The 22,351-nt window shown below is 40.0% G+C and overlaps 1 protein-coding gene across 1 annotated transcript in view; it reads right to left on the bottom strand.

Moving 5' to 3' along the window:
• Window positions 1–22,351, bottom strand: part of LOC121443638 (long-chain fatty acid transport protein 6) — a 42,057-nt gene that overhangs the window by 14,970 nt on the left and 4,736 nt on the right. The window contains exons 2-5 of the mRNA XM_041645463.1: window positions 15,324–15,527; window positions 9,502–9,660; window positions 7,000–7,124; window positions 1,773–1,967 (exon numbers count right to left, since the gene is read on the bottom strand). Of these exons, the coding sequence (XP_041501397.1) occupies window positions 1,773–1,967; window positions 7,000–7,124; window positions 9,502–9,660; window positions 15,324–15,527 (683 nt within the window). The remainder of the gene's footprint in view (window positions 1–1,772; window positions 1,968–6,999; window positions 7,125–9,501; window positions 9,661–15,323; window positions 15,528–22,351) is intronic.

Here is a 22,351-nt window from a genome sequence, read left to right on the forward strand (position 1 = left end):
AAGCTATTGTACTGAGTTATTTTTAGGCTGCATATATAGGGTATATGTGAAGCAGGTAAACTTATATATGCAGACTAGTGTTCTATTCCCCAAATCAAATATTGTGTATATGTAAGAACTCTAAAATCTCAACAACTGTGAAATATGAAATTCTATCACTGAAAGGCATTTTAAATAAAATATACTAGATACACAACAATAACAACAAAATTATTTCTCCAGATTAGCATTGGAAAAAGTGATAGCTGCTCATAACCTTGAGTTTGTTTCACACATATATTGTTTACAAACTTTTATTTTGTTTACATTGGGCAAATTTAATGGATGCCATCTCTTCAAAGAGCATGGATTACAGTTATAAACATATTGGGGCTACAGAAATTTCTCCTTCACTCTTAACATTATCTCTCTAGTTGGAAGCTGATTCCCCTCAAAACAGTAAGCCCACAAGGTTTTGTTTTTCTTTGTACGTTTGTTTGTTTTGAGAGGACTTTCTATAGGACTCTGACCATCCTGAAACTCCCTATGTAGAGCAGGCTGCCCTCAAAATCACAGAGATCTGCCTGCCTCTGTGCCCAAATGCTCAGATTAAAGGCAAGTGCCACCATTCCTGGCAAGGTTTGAAGCTTTAAGAGACATACTTAAAAAAATCTCCTTGCCTACTTCTGTAACAATCATTGATGCTTTTATTACTTGTACTATAAGCAGACAGCATGTAGCGGAAATGGTAAAAAGACAGGGTAGAACCCATATAGTCCAGAATAACTTAAAAAATACTATGAACAACTGGACTAAAATGAATTGAAAAATCAGTATTTCTCAGAAACAAATGGAGACAATGTGATGTCTTGTATTACTGACATCACGGAGGTTTCTCAGGAGGACACTAGAAAGAAGCTGAGCCAGCAACGTAAAATACTAGTTATCTTCATTACATGCTTGGGGTTTTCATATGATCGCAATTTTTTCTTAATTTCCTAAGTGGTCTGGTAATTTCTTTTAATGTTTCCCAAGTGCTTGAAAAGAAAGGGTATTGTACATCTAATAGATACAGGCCCCACAAATACCACTTAGTTTAAGCAGTTTGTTTATTGAATTATTCAAACATCCTATATCATTGCAATTTTGTTTATTTCTCCTTGATGTGTTTTTAAAAACAAATTTTAAGGTTGTTTAAACAAAAATTTCACCTTTCTTAATAATTTTTAAAATTATCTTTATTTCTGTGAATCTGCATGTGTACGTGTTTGGGAGTAATTGTCCTGGGTGTGCAGGTGTCCGAAGCGGCCAGGAGAGGGCATCAGATCCCACGCAGCTGGAGTTAGCACCACCAGGAGCTGCCTGAAACGGTGCTCACGTTCTGTGTCCTTGCTTTAATTTTCATTCTTTAAAAAATATATTATTGCTGTGTACTAGGAGGGAGCTTTTATAACTCAACATGGTATAAATGATCCGAGGTAAGAAGTAGTGGGAGAAAAAGACTCAAGGGGAAAGAGAGAGACTCGTCCAGGACTTGCACTTTATTCTTAAACATTGAACTTGAAAACTCAGCGAAAGTAAACCGTCATCCTCCTGCTGCGGAGGGAGCGCAAGGCAGATGACTGGAGTCTGCAGAACCCACGGCATTGCGGCTCACCCACAGCCACCTCTGCAGACACTTGCCTCAGCTTCAAAATTGTGATTAAAAAAAAATGTTCACAAGGTAGAAGTTTAAGCTCCAGACAAGAGTTTGTAGAACGCAACGTATTTCCTATAGAAAAAGCACTGTTTACCTTGTAAAAGAAGTTTGTCCTCCCGACTGACCCAATCTTCCCCGTGTGGTTCATGAAGCAGATGTTTCCTTCTGTAGCGCCATAGAATTCGCACATTTTAATATCTCCGAATCTGTCCAAAAACTGTCTCCACACATCACTGCTCATACCGTTTCCAACTGCCAAACGCACCTGATGGTCCCTTTCCCCATCTCTCTGTCAGAAGAAAAGATTTCACTGGTAAATAACTCATTTCCCGCTCTCTCTGTTATTCCTGCTATTTTTACGGTAACTGTCCTAAAAGTAAACAGGGCATGCACAATAGGAGAAGAGACGCAAATACAGTAAGCAAGTCAGAGTTTTGTTGGAGAAACGTGTCCAGTAGTTAACAAATAACTCTGGGTTACATCTGGTTCCTTTTCATATGTGGGAGGGGGTGTTCTTCCCAAATTACAAATTATGAAGACCCTTTTTGGGAGGGTAGACACTTAGAAGAAAGTATATTTCAGGATGTGAAAAACTTTTAAAGGATTATGAAATATTTAAAGTTTATTTCCTAGGCCTATCTTTTATTACCTGTATAATGTTGATATTGACTCCCACTCTGATTTTGTTTATTTATAAATCTTTATATATACATATATATGCATACACACTCATATATGTAAATATATATTAAAGGCTATAGACCCACATAGGAGATAACAGTAAATAAAACCCTTAGAACCAATGAAATAGTTAACTTAAAATGAGACAATGGGATGTAACTCATAGTTTAGAATGCACAATCTTCACATGCTTTTTTTTGTATTTCGAATTAAAGAAGAAATGAATTTTGTTCCATGTTCAAGAAAAATGTCAATTAATGTGGCTAATGCACATTTAAGTTCAAGTAAGGCCTTATTATCATTGTAATCCCAGTAAATTGATGATTTGCTCAGAACTACCTCTTGGTAACATATGATCCACTGACCACAGGATGTTTCAGCCTCTTCTCTAAGCACCACCAAAGGGTTTTAACTAAAATGTTCTAACCTATGAATGCTCAAGAATAAATAGAAAGGGACGAGATGTGATTGGGAGCCTAAAAGGTAAACAGGTAAAAAGACATGACTAAGAATTAGTGAGGTAGATGCACAAGCCTATATGGGGGAGCCAATCAGTGCTCCCCAATGTCAAGTAATCCCGTGAATGAGGGAACTATAAAGCTTGCCTGGCTGTCTTCCCTTGTTTGCTCCTTATTGTCTAGATGCGAGGGAAGTTACTCTCTGAATTCCAAATATAGAGAAAACAGTTGGGGTCGAGACATTAGTAAAACAGAAGCATTTAATGGCAGTTCCTTTCAGATTAGGGAAGTACCCCGCCCTAACTGTGATTCTCTGACATTTATTCTGAACAAGAGCAGTACACTCCTGAGTTATCAGATATATGACTTAAGAGAAAAACACATCAATTTTTAGAAGTGCCTCAATAAAATGGCTTGATCTCTTCCCAGGCATCTTAGAATCTAAACCTTTGGCTCCCAAGTACCATACATCTGTAATTAGATTTTGACGCCATTCTGAAATATTATTAAAGCATCGATTTTTATAGGATGAAGCCTGTGAAAGGATGTCTAAGATGTATGGGCTGCCATGAAAACTGTCCGAGAGAAAAATGTCTGTATCTGCAGAACAGTAAGAAAATAAAACAAAAACCATTATTTAATAGCAGTTTCTAAAATGGATGGGAGACTATTGAGCTATGTACTCAAGGTCAAAAAAATTTAAAATAATAAATATAAGGATGGTGCTTGAACATCTTCTGATAAAGTGAGAAGAAACAAAAGGGAAAGGGAGACAGAGAGAGGAGAGAGAGCAATAGAGACAGAGAGACACACACACACAGACATAGAGAGAGATCATTCTTAAAGAGACTGTGGAATTTTTTGTCTATTTTATATTCTCTGAACATATTGTTTAAAACTTTAAAAACAAAACATATCTTCAGAAAACTAAACACTAAACATGCACTGGATCTGGAGAGATAAGTCTGTGGTTTAGAGCATTTGCTGCTCTTGTTGGGCATTTGAGTTCAGTTGCAGAGGAACTGAGTTCAGGTCCCAGCACCTGTAACTTCAGCTCCAGGGTTCTGAGAATACCTACACACATGCAGCATACTCACACATAAACACACACATTCGTTTAGATAAAAAATGTTTACGAAGATATGTAAAACTAAACATTCATCTTTAGTAGAGTGGTACTAGATAGACCACAAAGGATGCTTCCAACATAAAAAGGTAGAGTATCACAGGTAGAGCAATGACTGAAGAGCAGAAAGGAGGGAAATGTTATAGAAAATGGGGTATGGTTATATATGACTGAATTAAGATATACTCTTGAGTGTCATTAATGCTTATGTGCACAGTCAAATTAGATAACTAGATCATTCAAGGGATAGGCTGAATTAAAGTTTTATAAAGTTACCTGATGGAGGAAGGTCATTGGTTAAAAAATAAAGAAACTGCTTGGCCTCATAGGTTAAAACATAGGTGGGAGGAGTAAACAGAACAGAATGCTGGGAGGAAGAGGAAGTGAGCTCAGAGGCCATGCTCCCCTCTCCCGGGCAGACGCCATGAAGCAAGCCGCCAGGTCAGACATGCTGAATCTTTCCCGGTAAGTGCACCTAACGATGCTACGCAGATTATTAGAAATGGGTCAGGCAAAATATGAGAATTAGCCCGTAAGAGGCTAGAGCTAGTGGGCCAAGCAGTGTTTAAATGAATACAATTTGTGTGTTGTTATTTCTGGTGTAAAGCTAGCCATGCGGGAGCTGGGCGGGACGAAAAGCAGGCCAGCAGCTCCCCACAACAGTTACCACCCAGTCAGTTACATGGGAAAATGCTGTCTTATGAGAGCATGTGACAGATTAAGGATCAATGCTATACTGTTTAAAGTAATTAAATTACTCAAGGGCCTAAAGGGAAAATGTTTACATTTTAAATTATGTGTGGGTATGGGTACATGCACTCATGTGCTTTTAAATGATTTTCTCTTAAGATTTCAGAAAAGGCTAACAGAATCTTTTACAAATTTACTGCCAAATATTTATATAGTTACACACACACATAGAAAGAATGAGAGATAGAGATAGTTAGATGATGGATGAATAGATAGATGATAGGTAGATAGATGGATAGATAGATGATAGATAATAGATAGATAGATACATACATAAGTCATTATCTAAACCACATAAAATACTTGCTTACTCTTCAGCCATATAAAGGTTACCCAGATTTCTGACAGAGTGAGATCTTCTCTCACAGATATCCCATGGGCTTAGTTCTCAGCAGGCATGATCATTTGGGTTTCAGTACAAAGAACCAGACTGGTGTGATGACATTCATGAAGGAGCCACACCAACGTTGAAGCTTTCATTTTCTTTAAAAACCTCTTCTACTGTCTCGTGCACCAGGAACTTAAGGGAACTTACCTACTACAGATCACTAATTCCGAAACAGTCTTTTTCTTCCAGAACATGGACTCCATCCAGCTCTGAAAAACCCTACTGCAACTGGCTCGAAGACCCTCTTTAGTTGCCTAGAAAACCTGAAACTCCATAGTTTCTCTTTAAATGCAGAGAACTCTATGTAACTTTACGTTTTAAGGAAATGAGAATGTTTGTTGTACATGTAGAGGCAGAAGTACCGGACACAAAACCAATTAACTACTGCCTACAGCTCCGCATGGCAAACTGTTTCCTGCAGGAAGCAGTGTTTCACCCTGGAATGATCATCTAAAGCACAAACAGAAGACAGTAGGAAAGTTGGTCCTTCCACTCTGATTCTAAAGGAGACCTCTTAGTTCTAAAGCCTACTGATAATCATGCATGCATGCATATGTCTAGCACACACCAATGCAACTTTAAGCACGATCACGCATTCTGACAGTGGGCTTTCCTTGCAAGCACTGCAATAACACACTGAACTAGTACAGGCAGGAAGTTAGGTCGGTTTACAGTATGGGGGCAAAACTGAGAATCCCATAGACCATGGTTTGAAACCTCGTGTACATATTTTTATTTAAAAAATAATGCTAAGGAGGGATAATGAAACCACATGTTCTTTAGATAAATCCAGATTTGCTAATTTAAAAAAAATAGATAGCTTCTAACCAAAGGAGGAGGTAGGGTAGATAAGAAATCTCCCCAAGATCACCAATAAAAGCATCTTGTAGATCAGGCTATCCAAGTCCACATTCTTTTCTGTGTTCATCTGTCTCATGCAATCCCACATAATTAAAAAGTTGTATTTGTCCCTGCCTCATCTCATCAGCATTGGAAATAATTAATGGAAGTAGTCTTCATATTTTAACCAGTAAAAACAGAGGAGATGGCCCACCATCCTGGGCTGAGTGAGGGATCTCAGGCCAGGAGGTATAGCTCAGTTACGGCTCCACTGTCTGTCCTCATGAAGGGTAGTATGCTTCACAATTTCTCTGGCTGATGTTGATTTGATTAAAGAAAAAAAATTACATCTTTGCTGTCAAGAGTGTTTAGGAAGTCAGAAAGCTTTTATTCCTTTTTTTCTTTCTTTTTAAAAAATATTTGGAAAGATAAATGAGACCAGAACAAAGGCAAGGACAGAGAAAGCAAATAAGCCACAAAGACACACTCTAGGCTTTGACAAATTTCTACACTGACCTATTTCTCATGCAGTGACAGCTGATCAAAAGGATGTCAGATCCACTGCTTTGGGGGTTGGGAGATGAATACCAATAAAGTTTCCTTTTAATGCTAAAAACATTAACAGGACTATACCCAATATAATCATTTATTCAAAAAAATAGTGAAAAAAATTCAAAAAAAGTGCAATTGCTCTTTTAAAAGTACAGAGTTTTGAAGCATTGCCAATTTTAAGCTTGGAGTTATTTTTCTGTAAGCATCATATGCATCTAATTTCATAATAAATTTCATAATAAAATTGAATTAGCCTGGACTTGCAGTACGCTAGCACATGGATCTGTCCTGTCCTGCTACAGAACAAAGCACACAATTGACACGTTACTGGGTAGTCTGTCTCTTATTTTCCAGAACTTTCGTATTTATTTCATCTTGTATTTTGTAAGCACCTCTGGGTCTTTGATAAATTATGTTCTGGAAGACTGTGGAGTGAAAGCAAAGAAACCAAAATTGCCTCCTGCCCTGCTCCCCAGCACGTTTTCCGTCTGAAATCCTCAGCACCTCCTGGACTGGTTTCTCCTACCTGAGGCTGTTTGCACAGATAACGGCAAAGTTCTCCGATGTACTGAAACACAGTCACGTTGTACTTCTTGCAATCATTCCAAAACTGGCTTGCAGAGAATTTCTTCTTTAACACACACGTAGCACCTGTGGGAAGAGGTCAAAACAGGCAGTAACTACCATGAAACTCAAATGATTCGGTTGTCTTAACAGATTCGCTCCCTTCCAGGGTTTTGATAATTCATCTTCAGTGACTGCTAGCAAGTTGATTTGGAAACATTACTTTTACAGCCCAGTAATCTCTTAGTGCAGTCCTGTGGTAGCTATGAGTTCTGACTGCAAATGTGCATTTTGCAGTTTGTGGAATGGAACCACCTTCAAAATTAGTAAGAAGTTTATGCATACTTCCACAAGTATAGAAGTCCATGTATGCCAGTGTAGAAGTCCGTGTATACTACCACAAGCTCTGGGAGAGCCTTCCATCCTTCGTCTCAGAGATGAGTGATATTGACTCATTTTATCTTTGCACAAAAACAGGCAATTTGTCCTGAAGACTTTATATCTGTCATACCCCAAAGCAGAGATTTAAGGAGCTATGCTAAAACTCCACTGACAAAAGTTCGCCAATGGATAAAGTGTCGAGTTTTAATAACATATTTTTAACATGATATCCTGTTTTTAATTGGAATCTAATTCACAATTAAACACATACAACCCAGTGGTTTTTCTTAGGGTCACAAAGGTGCCATCAGTGTCATCATCTTAGTCTAGGGCCTTTGTTTTTATTACCCCAAAGGAATTTAACTGCCTTAGCAGCAATTTCCAGCTTCCCTTACCCTTGGCAATCTTTTATGTACATCTACCTTAAATTTGCTTGTTATTGACTAATGTGGCATATTGTGCCTGGTCCTTTCATTTACTATAAAATGTGATTTGGGTCTGTTTATCTTGTAACATGCATCCGTATTTCATCCTCTTTATGGTTGAATATATCCATGGATATGCAACATTCTATTTGTTAATTCATTAGTAATACTTATTGGGGTTACTCGTTCTTTTGGCCATCAACACTAATGGTAACACGCACAAGCATGGTCAAGTGTGTTTGCATATTTTCAGTTCTTTTGGACATGTATCCATGAATAGAATCACTTGATCATATGACTACCCCATGTTTTACTGGCTCTGAGATCTAACACATACACACAGACCCTCACAGTGATGGAATCTTACTTCCAACTCTGCCCTTGGCTGTTCAATAAGATGTTCTTGGGGCAGTTAGTAAACCAGCTTAAGGCATTTCTACAGCTCAGTCCACACAATTTTGGTGTTCTTGGTGCTCTGGCTAGCAGTGGATTCCACCATGGAAGGTCGGGTACTGGGATTCAATAATAGACATAGATCAAATCTCTCTCTCTCTTCCACAAAGATAGGCTCGTTCTCTCTCTCTCTCTCTCTCTCTCTCCCTCCTCTCTCTCTCTCTCTCTCTCTCTCTCTCTCTCTCTCTCTCCTCTCTTCTCCTCCCTCTCTCCCTCTTCCCCTCTCTCTTTTCTCCTTCCCTCTAATAAGCTACTTAAAGTTGCTTACGGGGCAACATGGTGGCAGTTCCTTCCCCTGTGGCTTGCTCAGCATGCCCTTCCTTTTTACTATATTAAAATTGAGCGCTCTGCTCTGTTATCCAGTTTACTTAATTCCCAACAAGGTGATCTTTATGTGTGTGCACGAATGATCATCTTGTGGTGTCTGTGGAGAAGTGACTATGACCCTACACTCACATCTAACAATCCAGTTGTGATAGGAATGTAAGATTCTTTGTCCAGATTCTTACAGATGTTTTTAATGATGGAAGCTCTTTTCCTGTGAATCTTGACCGCACTCTGAGTAAGCTGCAACTGAGTACCAGGCATGCACAATCGGTAATGAATGAGCTCTAGTATTTCAGAGCTAGTGAATGAAGCATCCTTCTGCATGTCTTCAAATGGAACATCCTGAGTCATACACTTTATCTCAAATGTTCTTAGGTGTTTTGGGACAGACTGGGAAGAAAAGAAACTGGCCTTTCCAATTCCTTCCCCTCACTTACCTGTGTAATACAAATTTGTTCTTCTTGCCTGGAAGAGGTAGAGTTTATTTTCCCACTGTTCCAGTCTAGATGCTCGTCTGAGCTTTGGCTTGTGTTGCTCAGCAGAATGCTGCTGAAGTGACCCTTGAGTTTTGGGAGCTTGCTCTGAACAACTATGTGACTGACTGCCTGATGATCCTGGAGCTGGTCTGCCAGAGAATGAGCAACCACAAGAAAAAGGGAGTCTATACAGGGCTGAAATCACAAGAGCAAATGCCCAAGATTTGACTTTTGTAGTTTAGCAAAGTGCTATGTTACAAAAATGTCTCCTTGTCTCAGATATTACAATGTATTTATGCAATATGCAGTTCCTCGGACTTCTATGAATATTTGTAAGTTCCAATAAGCACAAGCTCAGACTAAATATTTTGGTGACCCATCAAAAAGAAAAAGCAAACTTACCTAACTCAACACACCCACCAATTCCAAGGAGAGCCCCTGAGCTATGGTACAGAGGGAGGGTTATATAAATAATGTCGTCAGCTGTGCAGCCGAAAGCCCACAGCCCAAAGGATCCCTTCAACACCTGCAACTGACTAATCACAGCTGCTTTGGGCAGACCTGGAAGAGAAGAAAAGAAAGAAAAATTAACCCCCACACATTCTCTGAGGGACTCTGAGTTCTTGGAAGGATTCCTGTCCACATTAAAGATCATGCTAATTGATGGCAGCGAGGTACAGTGTCATAATTGAGAAAGGTGAAATGTAGGCAGAGAGCCAAAATTATCTTCAGACAGCTTACATGCTTTAGGAAATGGCTATTTGTGTTTACTTTCGTATGTGAGCTAATTTTCTCATAACCATTGGGCAAGCTTTTTGGAACAAGCTTTGCAGGAGTCTAGCCTCCACCAACCTATAGCTAAGAATGCTTTAAAGTAATATCAAAAATATATTGAAAGAATTTTCCCACCTTGCTATAGCCAGCTTATCTAATGTCCCCGCCGTATTCTCAGAACGGACTGATTTATAATTTCCTTTGTTCCATAGCTTCAGAAGTCCATGAAACCCTTTCAGTGGCAGAACATACTTCCAGAGTAACTTGAACCTACTAGGCAGGTCACGGTCACTGTTATATGTCAAGTGTGTATGTGTGTGTGTGTCTGTCTGTCTATGTGCAAATATATATGTCCCATTACACATAGATTTATGAAGAAAGATTATCCTGATACTAACAACACAAAGAATTAAGACAAAAAGGCCTCAAATTTTTCTAGATGCCCTCTAGTAAAATGTGCAATGTGAATTGCTGCTATCATGAGGTTCTGCAGTCTTTAATTTCTGTAAAGGAAGTCAAAATCACACAAAATCAGAGTGCAGTGTCTGCCAGAAACTAATGAAAAAAATGCTAACATCTACAAATACATGCCCCCAAATGAGAGGAATTATAATATGCATCTAAATTGCACATAAAGTAGAAGCTTTCCAGAGGACAACTTCTCCAGGTAGGACTCGCACTTTGTAGGGATTAGCCATGTCTTGTATATGATCCTTTTGTAATGTTTAACCATGTCGTCTCATATGATACTTCAAAAATACAAGGTTCATGAAATATGTTGCAATGGTTCCACACATTTCATGAGCCAAACACGTTCCTTCTCTGTCTAGTCTTCCTTCACACATAATTAGTTTCTTATGAAAATATACAGTTGTAAGTAATATATAAAATATTTGTATTTTGCATAGTGCCTTAGTGCTGGCATCTATGGGTAAATATTTTCCTTACTGTTTTGGGATTTGTTATTGTTATAGAAAGTAATAATGTCAGTGTAAGAAATTCATCCATTAAAATGATCTGATTGGTTAACCCATATGACATTGTAAGATCATGGTTGGCCATTAGCACTTCTATGTCTTTCCAGGTATATGTCTCTATCATGGAACACAACTTGTATTCCTGATGATAACAATCACCACTCCAATTAGTTCATTAGATCTGATTTCATCCTATTCTTCTTACAATTTAAAGGGTTTTAGTTTTTCCAAATGATTTCCTGCACAGGCGGCCATTTTGAATCTCTCTCACTGAGGCTTGAGTTGGGTGGGGCTTGGTGGTCAAGGGCTCACCCGGTCAGCATAAAAGAGCATGTGGCACTGAATTCCATCCCCTGAGCAACAGAAACTAACAGATCAATCTCATTAAAAAACGTGTTTGCATTATAAAATGCTAAGGGGATAAGGCCAAATGGGGGGTTTCCTGGATGCAGGCAGAGAGGCAAAGTCAAGGGTGGCAGGGGACCACAGAAGACATCGAAGGAAGGGTCACAGTCCACAGAGACGTCAAGTGCGCTCCAGAAAGTCTCAAGCCTGCCTCGTTCGGTACCAGCTCTGAAAATCCTGACAGACTTTGTGCTCTATTTCCCTAATGGGATTAGACTTGCCCTCATATGTGAAGTTGGGATAATATTCACCACTATCATAAAATCATGGTCTTTCTTAAAAAGAATCCTTTGTAACTGCTCCCAAAAGCTTGGACTTTTAGACCCTCTACCGAGAATCCCTCCAGGCTTCCTCCTCAAAACTACACATTCGTAGGTGACATGAGACTAGTTCTAGTCACGATTCTAAAAACAGCTTTCTGATCCTCATCCAGAGGAGCAAATATTCTTGCTTTTTCTGCAACAGAGATGTTCTATGCCTTCATATCACACTGTCCATCCCATGGAGTGTCCCTGCCCACAGTAAACCAGCTCTCAAATTAAGCACCTGTCATGGAGAGGCTGGTCCAGAACCAGCAACACTACATCCCAAGCTCCTGTCACCTATCAGGGGACTTTAATGTACTTCTTGAGCTTGCTGCTTTCTGCAGCATCTTGGCAAGGGAGAAAGACTGAAGAAATAACTGAGGCTCTAGTTAGTAGGGAACCAAGAAAACATTGAAGGAATTCCCAATGTGATGGCGAAGAACAAATGCACAATAACAACACAGCAGCTGGACAGGACTGAAGGGGAAGGAAGGGTGTCTGGAACAGGGGTGTCTAAATATTGACTTGACAGAATGCATGGGGCTCCTTCAGTGTCTACAGCTGCATTTTCATTGTGGAGTAGGTGGCATCGCAAACTAGTTCAATATGATTGTTATCTCAGAATCCATGCTATTGGAAGCCCAGTTATCTCTTTCTGCTTCTAAGAACTTTCTATGACCAGGAGACTGTGCTCCAGGAACACGTCCCTCACGTCACTAATCCACACCCATAGGTTTGACCATGATAAACGCAATGATCAACACCAGGGGCATGTGTAAACCCTTCTTCATTGGTGTTTTTTTTTTTTTTAAACTATCCCATACATGATCCCTACAGAGTAATCAAAGGGATAATGCCCCTGGGCTTCAATAAGTTTTTATCCACTGGCCCCTCTCCCATGTAGCACTTGAGGTATGGTTCCTTACTGCCCCTTGACTTCCCACTGGCATCCCTAATCTCTCTAAACCTTCGTGTAATCCATTCCTTCTCTTTGTTATCTTTTGCTTTCATCCTTCATCTTGTCTCACCTGCTACACACAAGCAACACTCCCTTCAACTAACAGTTCCCTGAAGTTATTCATTTCCACTTACATGTAAGAGAGGTCCATGTAATCTGCATTCCATATGGCTCAGTCAGCAAGTGTCCACTGTTATGACACTGATCTAAGTATGGTACGAAGAGGAAGTGGGTGGAGGGCCAGGGTGCAGGGGAACCAAGAACCATTTGTAGATGTTTGTAGATGCGTGCTAAGTGTCTGCTAAGTTACCTGTTCTCACTAGACATAGAGAAGCACGTTTGTTTAAAGAGAGGTTATGCCTACTTTCTGCTTGTTCTACCTAGACATAGAGAAACACGTTTGTTTAAAGAAAGATTATGCCCATACTTTCTGCCTTTGAAGCAAAATTAAAAAATCAATACAGTGTCTTTCTCTCACAGATCCACAACTTTTTCCCAATTTTCGGCTATATAATTGCAATAGAATAAATGTAAAATTAGTGATGCTTTCTCTCCCAGCCAGTTGTGCAACAGCACAAAATGTCTCAGCTTTGACCCCGAAGATGAAATAAATGCCTGTCACAATCTGCTCCAGTCTGCCCTCATTGGAGTGGACAGGTAGAGACTGTCTTTAAGTCACCCCTGACTTGTCACAAGAACACAGTCACAAAGTCAGCAAACTGGCTAAACACTTTCTGCTGGAATATAAAGAAACCCCCTTTTCTAAAGTTATTCTCTTTCAAATACCAATATCCAACTAAAATTGTGCTAACAAACATACATACAAGCATTTTAAGTTTATTCATTCTAATCATATTTTAAAATATAGTCTGCTTCCTAAAGGACTAAAAGGGAGAAGATGCACCAAATTACTGTCTGGTCAGTTTTCTTAATTCATGTGTAATAGCAGTTTTGCTTAGGGCATGACACACACATAGGAATGGCAATATTGAAGCATGGAAACAAAATTCCAACTGCCAGTCTGATCACAGAGCCTCCCTGGTTTGTCGTTCACAGTTCTCAGGGCTTCCTAAAAGGTAAAGAATTCTCGTGCATTCTCAAGCAGTTTCATTATCTTCTTTTGGTTAGCACCATTCAACCGTTCCCCCCAGTAAGGAAAGCTGAGTTACTTAAGCCCGTTTTGTTTCTTTCTTGGGACTCACTAAGCTTTCCAGACTTCCAGGGAGTCACAAGACTCAGTTATTCTGGGAAAGTTAGGAGAGCTGTCACCTGCACCACAAGTCAGGAATAGAAAGAACTGCTTAAGAGTCCACTATCAAGTTTTTAAACACAGAAGGGGCGTGGAAAAAGAGACCTGAAAAGGAAAGGAACATGACCACTCCTAGGTAGGATGGAGGAGAAAACTTACTACAGATGAAAGGGAGAGTGCACGCAGAGACTGGACCATCTGGGAGAGTCCAGAGTGGACTTGATGACGCGGAGCTGTGACCTCTTCACATGGGGAAGGGAAAGTGGGGGAGGGGGACAAGCTGCAGCAGCTAAGAGGGCAAATGTACAAAAGTGTAGGTAACCTAAATGCCTGTCTTTAGAGGAAAGAGCCTCTCGGGTAATGGCAGCTCAGGTTCTGGGCTGGAGAGTGTAGTGGGCAGGGTATGCTAGCCACACCCTGGAACTGGCAGAAACCGAGAGATGCTGAAGAACCCAGCAGCCAAAAACCCAGCAGCCAGGTCCGCTTTGATGCGTTAAATAGGCACCTCACTTAGCCTTTTGGCCAGGGTTTGAAAGTGAAAGGAAGGTAACTAGCAACTACCTAAATGATTCTCTTCATTATTAGGTACCAGAATCTGAGGTCCAGAAAAAGAGCAAAAATAGTGTCTAAGAAATTGGCTAAGCTCTGGGACTGGGTTGACGTCTTCAGAAATTCCAGCATCCTTGGATTTCACTCCCTAAGGAAATCTCAAACGAGAGTAAGGCCAATGAGCACCAGCATCTGCCAAAATCGAAACAAGCTACCTTTTAAAGCCAAAGCAATTAACTTCCCCACCTGCATTTGAAAGTTCCAAGACCTGAGAACCATAGGTCTTTCAGGCATGATTCCTCAGATATTAATTTGTTACAAATGACTGGAAAATTGTTTTTGAGACAGGCTCTCACTATCTCTCTATGTTTCACTGTTTGGCCTAGACTCATTCTGTAGACTGGGCCGGCCTTGAAGTAATAATAGAGTACCGCCTGCCTCTGCCTCACAAGTGCTGGGATCATGAATTAAAAAAAAAAATGAAAACAAGACTCCTAGATTAGTGGCAGAAGGGGAAGGTTTATTGTAGCTATGAGGGAGAGCGTAGGCAGAGGCATCTGGAAGAGTCCAGACTGGACCAGGCCATGAGAGGAGAAAGAGGGGTAGGGAAAGAAAGGAGGAAGACAAGAGAGAGGGAGGCAAGAGAGGAGCTAAGGACCAAGAGACCTAGCCCAAATGGCTGGGTTCTTGTGGAAGCTGGAGGAAGGGAAGGGGGCAGTGTATGCCAGCCAGGATGACTCTGTAACAGGTACTGAGAGAAGCTGGGAGAACCTGGGGATCAAGTCCACTCTGGTATGTAAATAGACACCTCAGTTAGACATCAGTCCCGAGTTTGAGATCTTACACATCCGATCTAAGATTTTATTATTTTTAATTATTTGTATGTGCATGTCTGTGCAGTCCCAGCACTGATGACACAGATGCACACACACATACATACAGACACATACACAGACAGACAGACACATACACAGACAGACAGACAGACACACACACAGAGCGAATACCTGTTGTTCCAGAGGTAAAAATATACAGGCACGTAGACTTGAGGCTTGAGGCGACATGATGGCTTGTGGGCACTGGCTCATCAGAGGCCAAGTTCATCTTTTCTGTAAGTGAAACCACACCTTGTGGAACAGAATCCTTCATTCCCCAAACACGAATGTGCTTGGGGAGGCTGGGAAGGATTTCTTCTATGCTTCCAAGCAAATCTGAAAAGCAAGCGGTTAGAAATAGGTTAAAAAAAAAAAAAAAACCAAACACACCCGGGATCTCAAATTTCATGTTGGGTTTCTTTCACGTGTTGGGACAGAGATAAAATGGAAATAAAGTATCCTCTCTGCTTGATTGAGCTACAGCAAGGCTACTTTGTGCTTGTATTTTTTGGTTTGGGAAGCTTTGTCACCCCAAATGCCCCAAGTTTGTCCTTGAATTTGCAATTGCCCACCTCAGTTTGCAAAGTCCAGGGATTGTAAGCACGAGCCACCTTTCCAAGCCCTGTTTCTCTCTTTCAACTGGATTCTGGTTCTATTTCAACAGGACTAAATGAAAAAACAATTTTGTCACATCTGATTGAACAACACAAAGTGGAATCACAATAAATGTTGGTGGTTTTGATACCTTCCTGCTAAAAGACTACACTTCAGCTTCCATGCCAGGCTCAGCAGGCCCTGAAGAAAGCGGTTAGGGAGTGGTAATAGTTTCTGCAGCTGTAAGACACCAGATCTCATCTTCTGTAGGCTTTTTGGTCATCCACACATTTGTCCCCTCAACTGAGGTCAGACCAAGCCTCTCTTTCTTCCTGCCGTCTATCTCTTTACAGCTATCTTAAATAATCTTATGTATTCTATTACTACAATTGTTATAGTTTCCCAATTTCTAAATAAAACTACTTCCTAGAGTCTTTTCAAATTTAATATTAGGATACTGAAGTAGACATTTTGTTCTAAATACAACTTGGTCGTTAGTTATTCCAGGAGAACACCTGGGTGTTAAATTGCTCCTCTTTCATGAAACACACTTGAGGAAATCCCTTGGCCACTCGGGAGTCCTAGGATCATTTTGGTTTCCAGGCCATTTTGAAGCCAAAAGCTAATAAATTCAGAGAGAGGCCTGTTCTCTAGGCAATGTGATAAGTAAAGTTGCAAACCCCTGAAGCAGAGGAGGAAAGAAAAAATGCCTTTCAGAAACATCCTTTATGCAGGGAAGGATGTGACAGGGCCAGCTGAGAGTGCAGTGACAGCCCAACCTCCAGCAGCAGCTTGGGGCTCAACACCAAGGACAGAAACAAAGTGAGGCAGAAAAAAAGGAGCAGTTAACGTTGAGAGCTTAAGTACTCACAACTGAAAACCTTTGGGGCGCAGTTAGTTCAAGGGTCTGAGGTTTGAGGGATGAAAAAACAGCCAGGGTTTAGGAAACTCAGTGTTCCCAGGATTAATAATACAAAAAGGCAATGGCTGAAGTAAGGGGAGACTAAATTATTTGAAACTCTCATTTGGCCACGAATGTAGGATAAAATGCCATACTGTAAAGGTCACTGGTGGGGGAGAAGGGAGATAAGGCAGTGGTGAGCCCCTCAGGAGGAAGCGTTAGATATTAAGGTACCCAGCACTCAACCGTATAGAAAAGAAACAAAATCTATCCTTCCTGAAAACTCTTTTTCCAGAATAGAGAAAGAGCTGTGTACATCACATTCTTTTTGCTGGAATTTTGCCTTAGTTTAACACGGGTCTCTGAGAGTAGGGTACAAGTTTTATATTTATTACAGTTGTTAGCTTTGTCCCATATTTCTAGGATGTTTCTTTTGCCAGGTGTGAGGGACTTCTGCTTATTTTATTGCTTATTTTAAATTGACATTGACACTAACATTTTAGGTGGAGCTGCACAACGACACCCACTAGCCAAGGACTACTGGCAGCCACCAGAGCCAAAGTAAAGGCAAAGAATGTCTTTTATACTTCTCTGTGAGCATGACCCTGAAACCTCCCTGGCTTTAGCAGCCTTCAGAACTAGGCCAGATACAATTCCTTAGTTTAAACTGCCAGTGCAGGCTATTTTATCACAGCGTCTCCAGGAGGCTAATAAACCAAGTTCTGAAAATGATGCCCAGTGTAACTGGTAATCAAAATGAAATGAAGCAATTCCCAAACCACGTAAGCATCATAAAAGAAATCAGTGAATTGGCTCAGAGGTTAAAAATGTGCACTGCTTTCGCAAAGGACCTGAATTCAGGGTCCAGCACCTACATTAGGCACTCACAATGGCCTGTCATACAGCTCCTGTGGCCAGATGATCCTCTGGCATCTTTGTGCACCTGTGTTCAAGTGCAAATACCCCCACAAGGATACACACAAATAGACATACTTTAAAAAAAATGGTGATTAGTAATAATACTTTTTAGTGTACAGTAGACCCTGGTCAGAATGCTCTAGAATATATGAAATTTGGCCTGCACTTAAAAAAGCAACTATGTGTTATTTAATTCTTAAAATTAAACTGAAAACATTCTAAGGGGACCCTGGGTCGGCCTAAAGGGCAGGAACTCCAGGGAATGGAGGTAGGGTAGGAAGCTTTTTTCTAGAACTAACAGGCTTCCTGCTGAGGTAAGTAAACTCAGAAGCAGGTTCCAATGGAAAAGCAAATTCATTACTCCCTTGCTGTTTTAAGGGACTTAAAGCATTATTTTTTGCTTTTCTTTTAAGTGTCAATGATAATTTAATAAAGATTTCTCCTTTCAATGAGTAAAAAAAAAAAGAAGTAAGCAGAGTTTCGTTTGTTTATTTTTGTTTTGTTTTTCAAGACAGGGTTTCTCTATGTAGCTTTGGAGTCCATCCTGGTACTCACTCTCTCTCAGTCTGTAGACCAGGATGGCCTCAAACTCATTGAGATCCGCCGATCTTTGTCTACTGAGTGCTGGAATTAAAGGTGTATGCCCCCACCAACCGGCGCAGAGAGTTCTTAAAAGATAAAACGCAAAAGACTAAGAAACACTTAATGAAATGTTCAACATCTTTAGCCATCTGGGTAACACAAATTAAAACTCTTTTGAGATTTCATCTTAACCCAAGATCAAGATCAATAAAACAAATGGCCAAGATTAATAAAACCAATGGCAGCTCATACTGATGAGGATGTTGGATAAGGGGAACACTCATTTATTGCTGGTGAGAGTGCAAACTCGTACAGCCACTGTGGAAATCAGGGTCATAGTTCCTCCAGAATCTGAGAATATATCTGCCTCAATACCCAGCTATACCATGTTCGTGCACATCCCCGAAGGACTCTGTGTCCTATTACAGAGGCTCTTACTTAACCAAGTTCATTGCCGACTGTTCCTAATAGCCAAAAATCAGAAACAGCCTAGGTGCCCATCAACTGATGAATGGATCCTGAAAACACGGTGCGTTTGCAGAATGGAATACTATTCCGCTGTTAGGAAAACTGATTACTGAAATTTTCATTTAAAAGGCTGGAACTAGGACAGAAGTATCCTGAGTGAAGTAACCTAGGCCCCAAATGACAAATATTCTATGTTTTCTCTTTTATGTACATGTTAGCTTTTAAGCTTTCAAAATATATGCTTTCACCCAAATAACCATAGAGATTAGGTACCTAATATGGGACCAGAGGGGGAGGAAAGGATCTCCCAAGGAAGAGGAAATAAAATAAGTGTAATGGAGAGACAAGGGGAAACTAGAATAGGAAGATTAAATAGGAAAGGGGACGGGGTGCAGGGTAAACAAAGGAATATGGGGAGGGACAACTAACACTAAAGGCCATTTGAAATATTTATGGAAACCGACTACTGTAGAAGCTTCCTAAGATGTTTCAGTCCTAGTGACTAACACTCACGGTACTAAAAGTGGAGAAAGGTACAGTCATGTCATCCAGCTACAAACCCTGTGTGTGACCAGCAACAGTGACCTGGCTGCAGGATATATTGGTGCAATAGTGGCATAGAGGGGAGCAGGTGGAAAGATCATAACAGCCAGAGGTGATGGGTGACTCCAAGCAAAAAGTGTCTTCCAGGCCCAACAGGACCGATGCACATATGAACTTACAGCTACTGTGACAGCTGCTGGCCCTGCACAGGTTCAGGTCAGAAGGGGTCCCAGCACTGAGACTTTAGGTAGACATGGGGTCGAATGCCTAACCAGGAAGCTATCTCCAGTTGCTGTCTGCTGGAAGACGGAAGGTCAATTTTTTCCAAAGGAGTCTCATTGGGTGTGTCAACCATATTTTAGGGCAGGCCCATGACCAGGAGTCACTGGGCAGCACAAGCAAACTTAATAATAAATATTTTTGTAGACTTATTTTATTTTACTTTGATTTTTTTTGTCCTTTGCTTGTTTGGTTTGATTTTCATTTTTGTGTGTAGTTCGTGTGTGTGTGTGTGTGTGTGTGTGTGTGTGTGTGTGTATTTCTTGGTTTTGTTTTGGTTTCTTTGTTGTAGTTGTTGTTTGAGAGAAGACAAAAAAACATAAAGATGGGTGAGTAGGGAGGCCAGAAGGATCTGAGGGGCTGGGGAAAACCATGATCAAAACAGATTGTATGAAAAATATTTTTTTCAATAAAATTAATTAATACCAATGAATGAGTCAAATGGCACTAGACAACTCATAAATAGAACTTATAAGAAACTGAAAGCAAACACATAAATAATGAAGCATTACACTGCCAGGGAGCTAGGGGTTAGGTCTTTAAATGTCCTATTAATCTTTACTTCTACCACAAATACAAATTAAGCAAAATATAAGAATCCAGGAGAATGTTCAGTTCTGGTGAGTGTATGCAGATATGCAATATTCTGACTTTCAGTTTTGGTGAGTGTATGTAGGTATGCGATATTCTGATTCTCAGTTCTGGTGAATGTATGCAGGTATGCAGTAGCTAGTTTTCCTACGATGTTTAATAGTCTGTATTGCAGAAGGAGACTCAATGCATTTTGGTTTGTTTGTTTGTTTTTCAAGTGTTTTTTTTGAAAACATGCAAAAATTTCAGGCAGGTTATTAGGTGGAATCTCAAGTGTAAAAATGAGTCAGGGATGATCCTGTGTGTGAGCACTCAGGCCCTTAGTACAAAACAATTCTTCTTCTTACATCATCGTTGCACCTCTTAGTCACTTTTCTGAGACGACAAAAGCAGTAACAAGAATTTCACATGTCTGTCTAACATGCCATGCCAATTGTGCTTTGCATTTTGTTTTGTTTCAATAACTCTTTACTTCATCCTGCTCGACATTTAACGGACCTGTAGTTCTAAATATGAGGGAAAGGAATCAATTGATTATAGCTTTCAATAGATTGGTAAATATTTTACTTTTAAATTTTTATATGACTAGGTATAGGTCTATGGTAGCATGCTTGTCTGATATTTGTAGGATCCTTGGTTTGATTTCCAGCACCAAAAACATTAATAAACCCAAGATGAAACTCAACTGCAAATAGGCAACCTGATCTCTCTATAGTGCAGAACAATGTTCACAAAAAAGTCAGGGTGAAATTATCTATTTTATCACATACTTGTAGCCAACACTCTCCTGTGTAGGGCAGCTCAATAACCTTGTTATAGGGGCATGGCTAGGCTCTGGCTTTTCAGAAATGATGCTTAAGGAAGCCGTGTGATAAAGGACTATTCAGACATAATGGTACCAGTGCTTCATGATAGGTGCAGAAACACAGTCCTGAATAAATAGTGCTCCAGCTACTCTTATCAGCACTGTTTATTACAAATCACAGAACGCTTAGGAAGTGTGTGCTATTTCTGTGTATTTATGTTCATTATTATCATGCAGTATTATCTCTTATGCTGTTTATGCGTATTTTATGAACACTGTTTATTACAAATTATAGCACACTTAGGAACTGTGTGGTATTCCCTTTCCTGGAAATGAACCACAAAATGAACCACAAGGGTAAAATAGCTTGCCAAAGCTACTGGGCTTGTTTTAATCCGGGCACACTACTAAACTTCTAAATATATACCAGCACTCCTGATTAGCATCCATTCTACATTTCTATACATTATATTTCTGTACATTATAAATATTCTCAGAATCAGCAGTCTTCTCTTGACTTGTTTTAAGTAATTTCCCCTTTTCCATTGAAAGAGGTGATATGTCTGAGCCATTCTGTTTCATTGATTCTCTGTCTAAGCCTTTTTGTGTTTTTGTTCTTATTTTTTAATTACACTATACCTTCGGTTTATTTGTGTGTTTGCTTATTTGTTTTTCAAGACAGCGTTTCTCCATGTAACCCTGGCTGTCCTGGGACTTGCCATGCTCTGTAGACAATGCCAGACTCCAACTCACTGAGATCCGCCTGCCTCCTGAGTGCTGGGATTAAAGGTGTGCACATGACCGCCTGGCTACACTATTACTTTTAAATTAACAAAATCAATTATTTTCTTCTGTAACAAGGTAACTTTCTTGACCCTGCTAAATCAAAGACGAGAGAAATACAATACAACCATTCTTATAAATACAAGAAAAAATTAGCACTATCCTAAAAATGAACGTGGATCCCATGTGAGGGTATCACAGGACACAAGTTGTAGGTAACAAAGTTCCCAGGAGCCTTTGCTTTCTGTACCTCTGTACACATAACAGTCAATAAAATTTAGAAGGACTTTATTTTTTCTCTCTTCCTATTGAGCGTTAAGAAACGGTTGCTTTTATGGTTAAATGGCATTTGCCAGATTGCAAAGTCTCCATTGTTAACCTGAACATTTGCTCTGCATGGTTTATGAGGGCAACTGCTCATCATAACAGGGCCAGGCTGGACAGGGTAGCATGTTTGCTGCCAACATGAGCAGTTCCTTCTCCTGAAGAGAAATCTGAAGTCTTTTAAAATGAGTTCATACACAAAGTGTTTTCACACTTAAAGGAGAGAAGATTGGGGTAACAGAAGATTGTTTTAAAAGTTTGTAGTGATTTAATATGAGGTGCATTCAGAAAGTAAAATGTACACACTCCAGGAAACATATAGACCCAAGGTCGACCCAAAGCACTTCTCTTTTAGGAGTAGTGTTTTCTCTT

The sequence above is a fragment of the Microtus oregoni genome, unplaced genomic scaffold (assembly GCF_018167655.1).
Source record: "Microtus oregoni isolate MIOR12 unplaced genomic scaffold, Mior012 000110F_ref0000174, whole genome shotgun sequence".
Classification (NCBI taxonomy): domain Eukaryota; kingdom Metazoa; phylum Chordata; class Mammalia; order Rodentia; family Cricetidae; genus Microtus; species Microtus oregoni.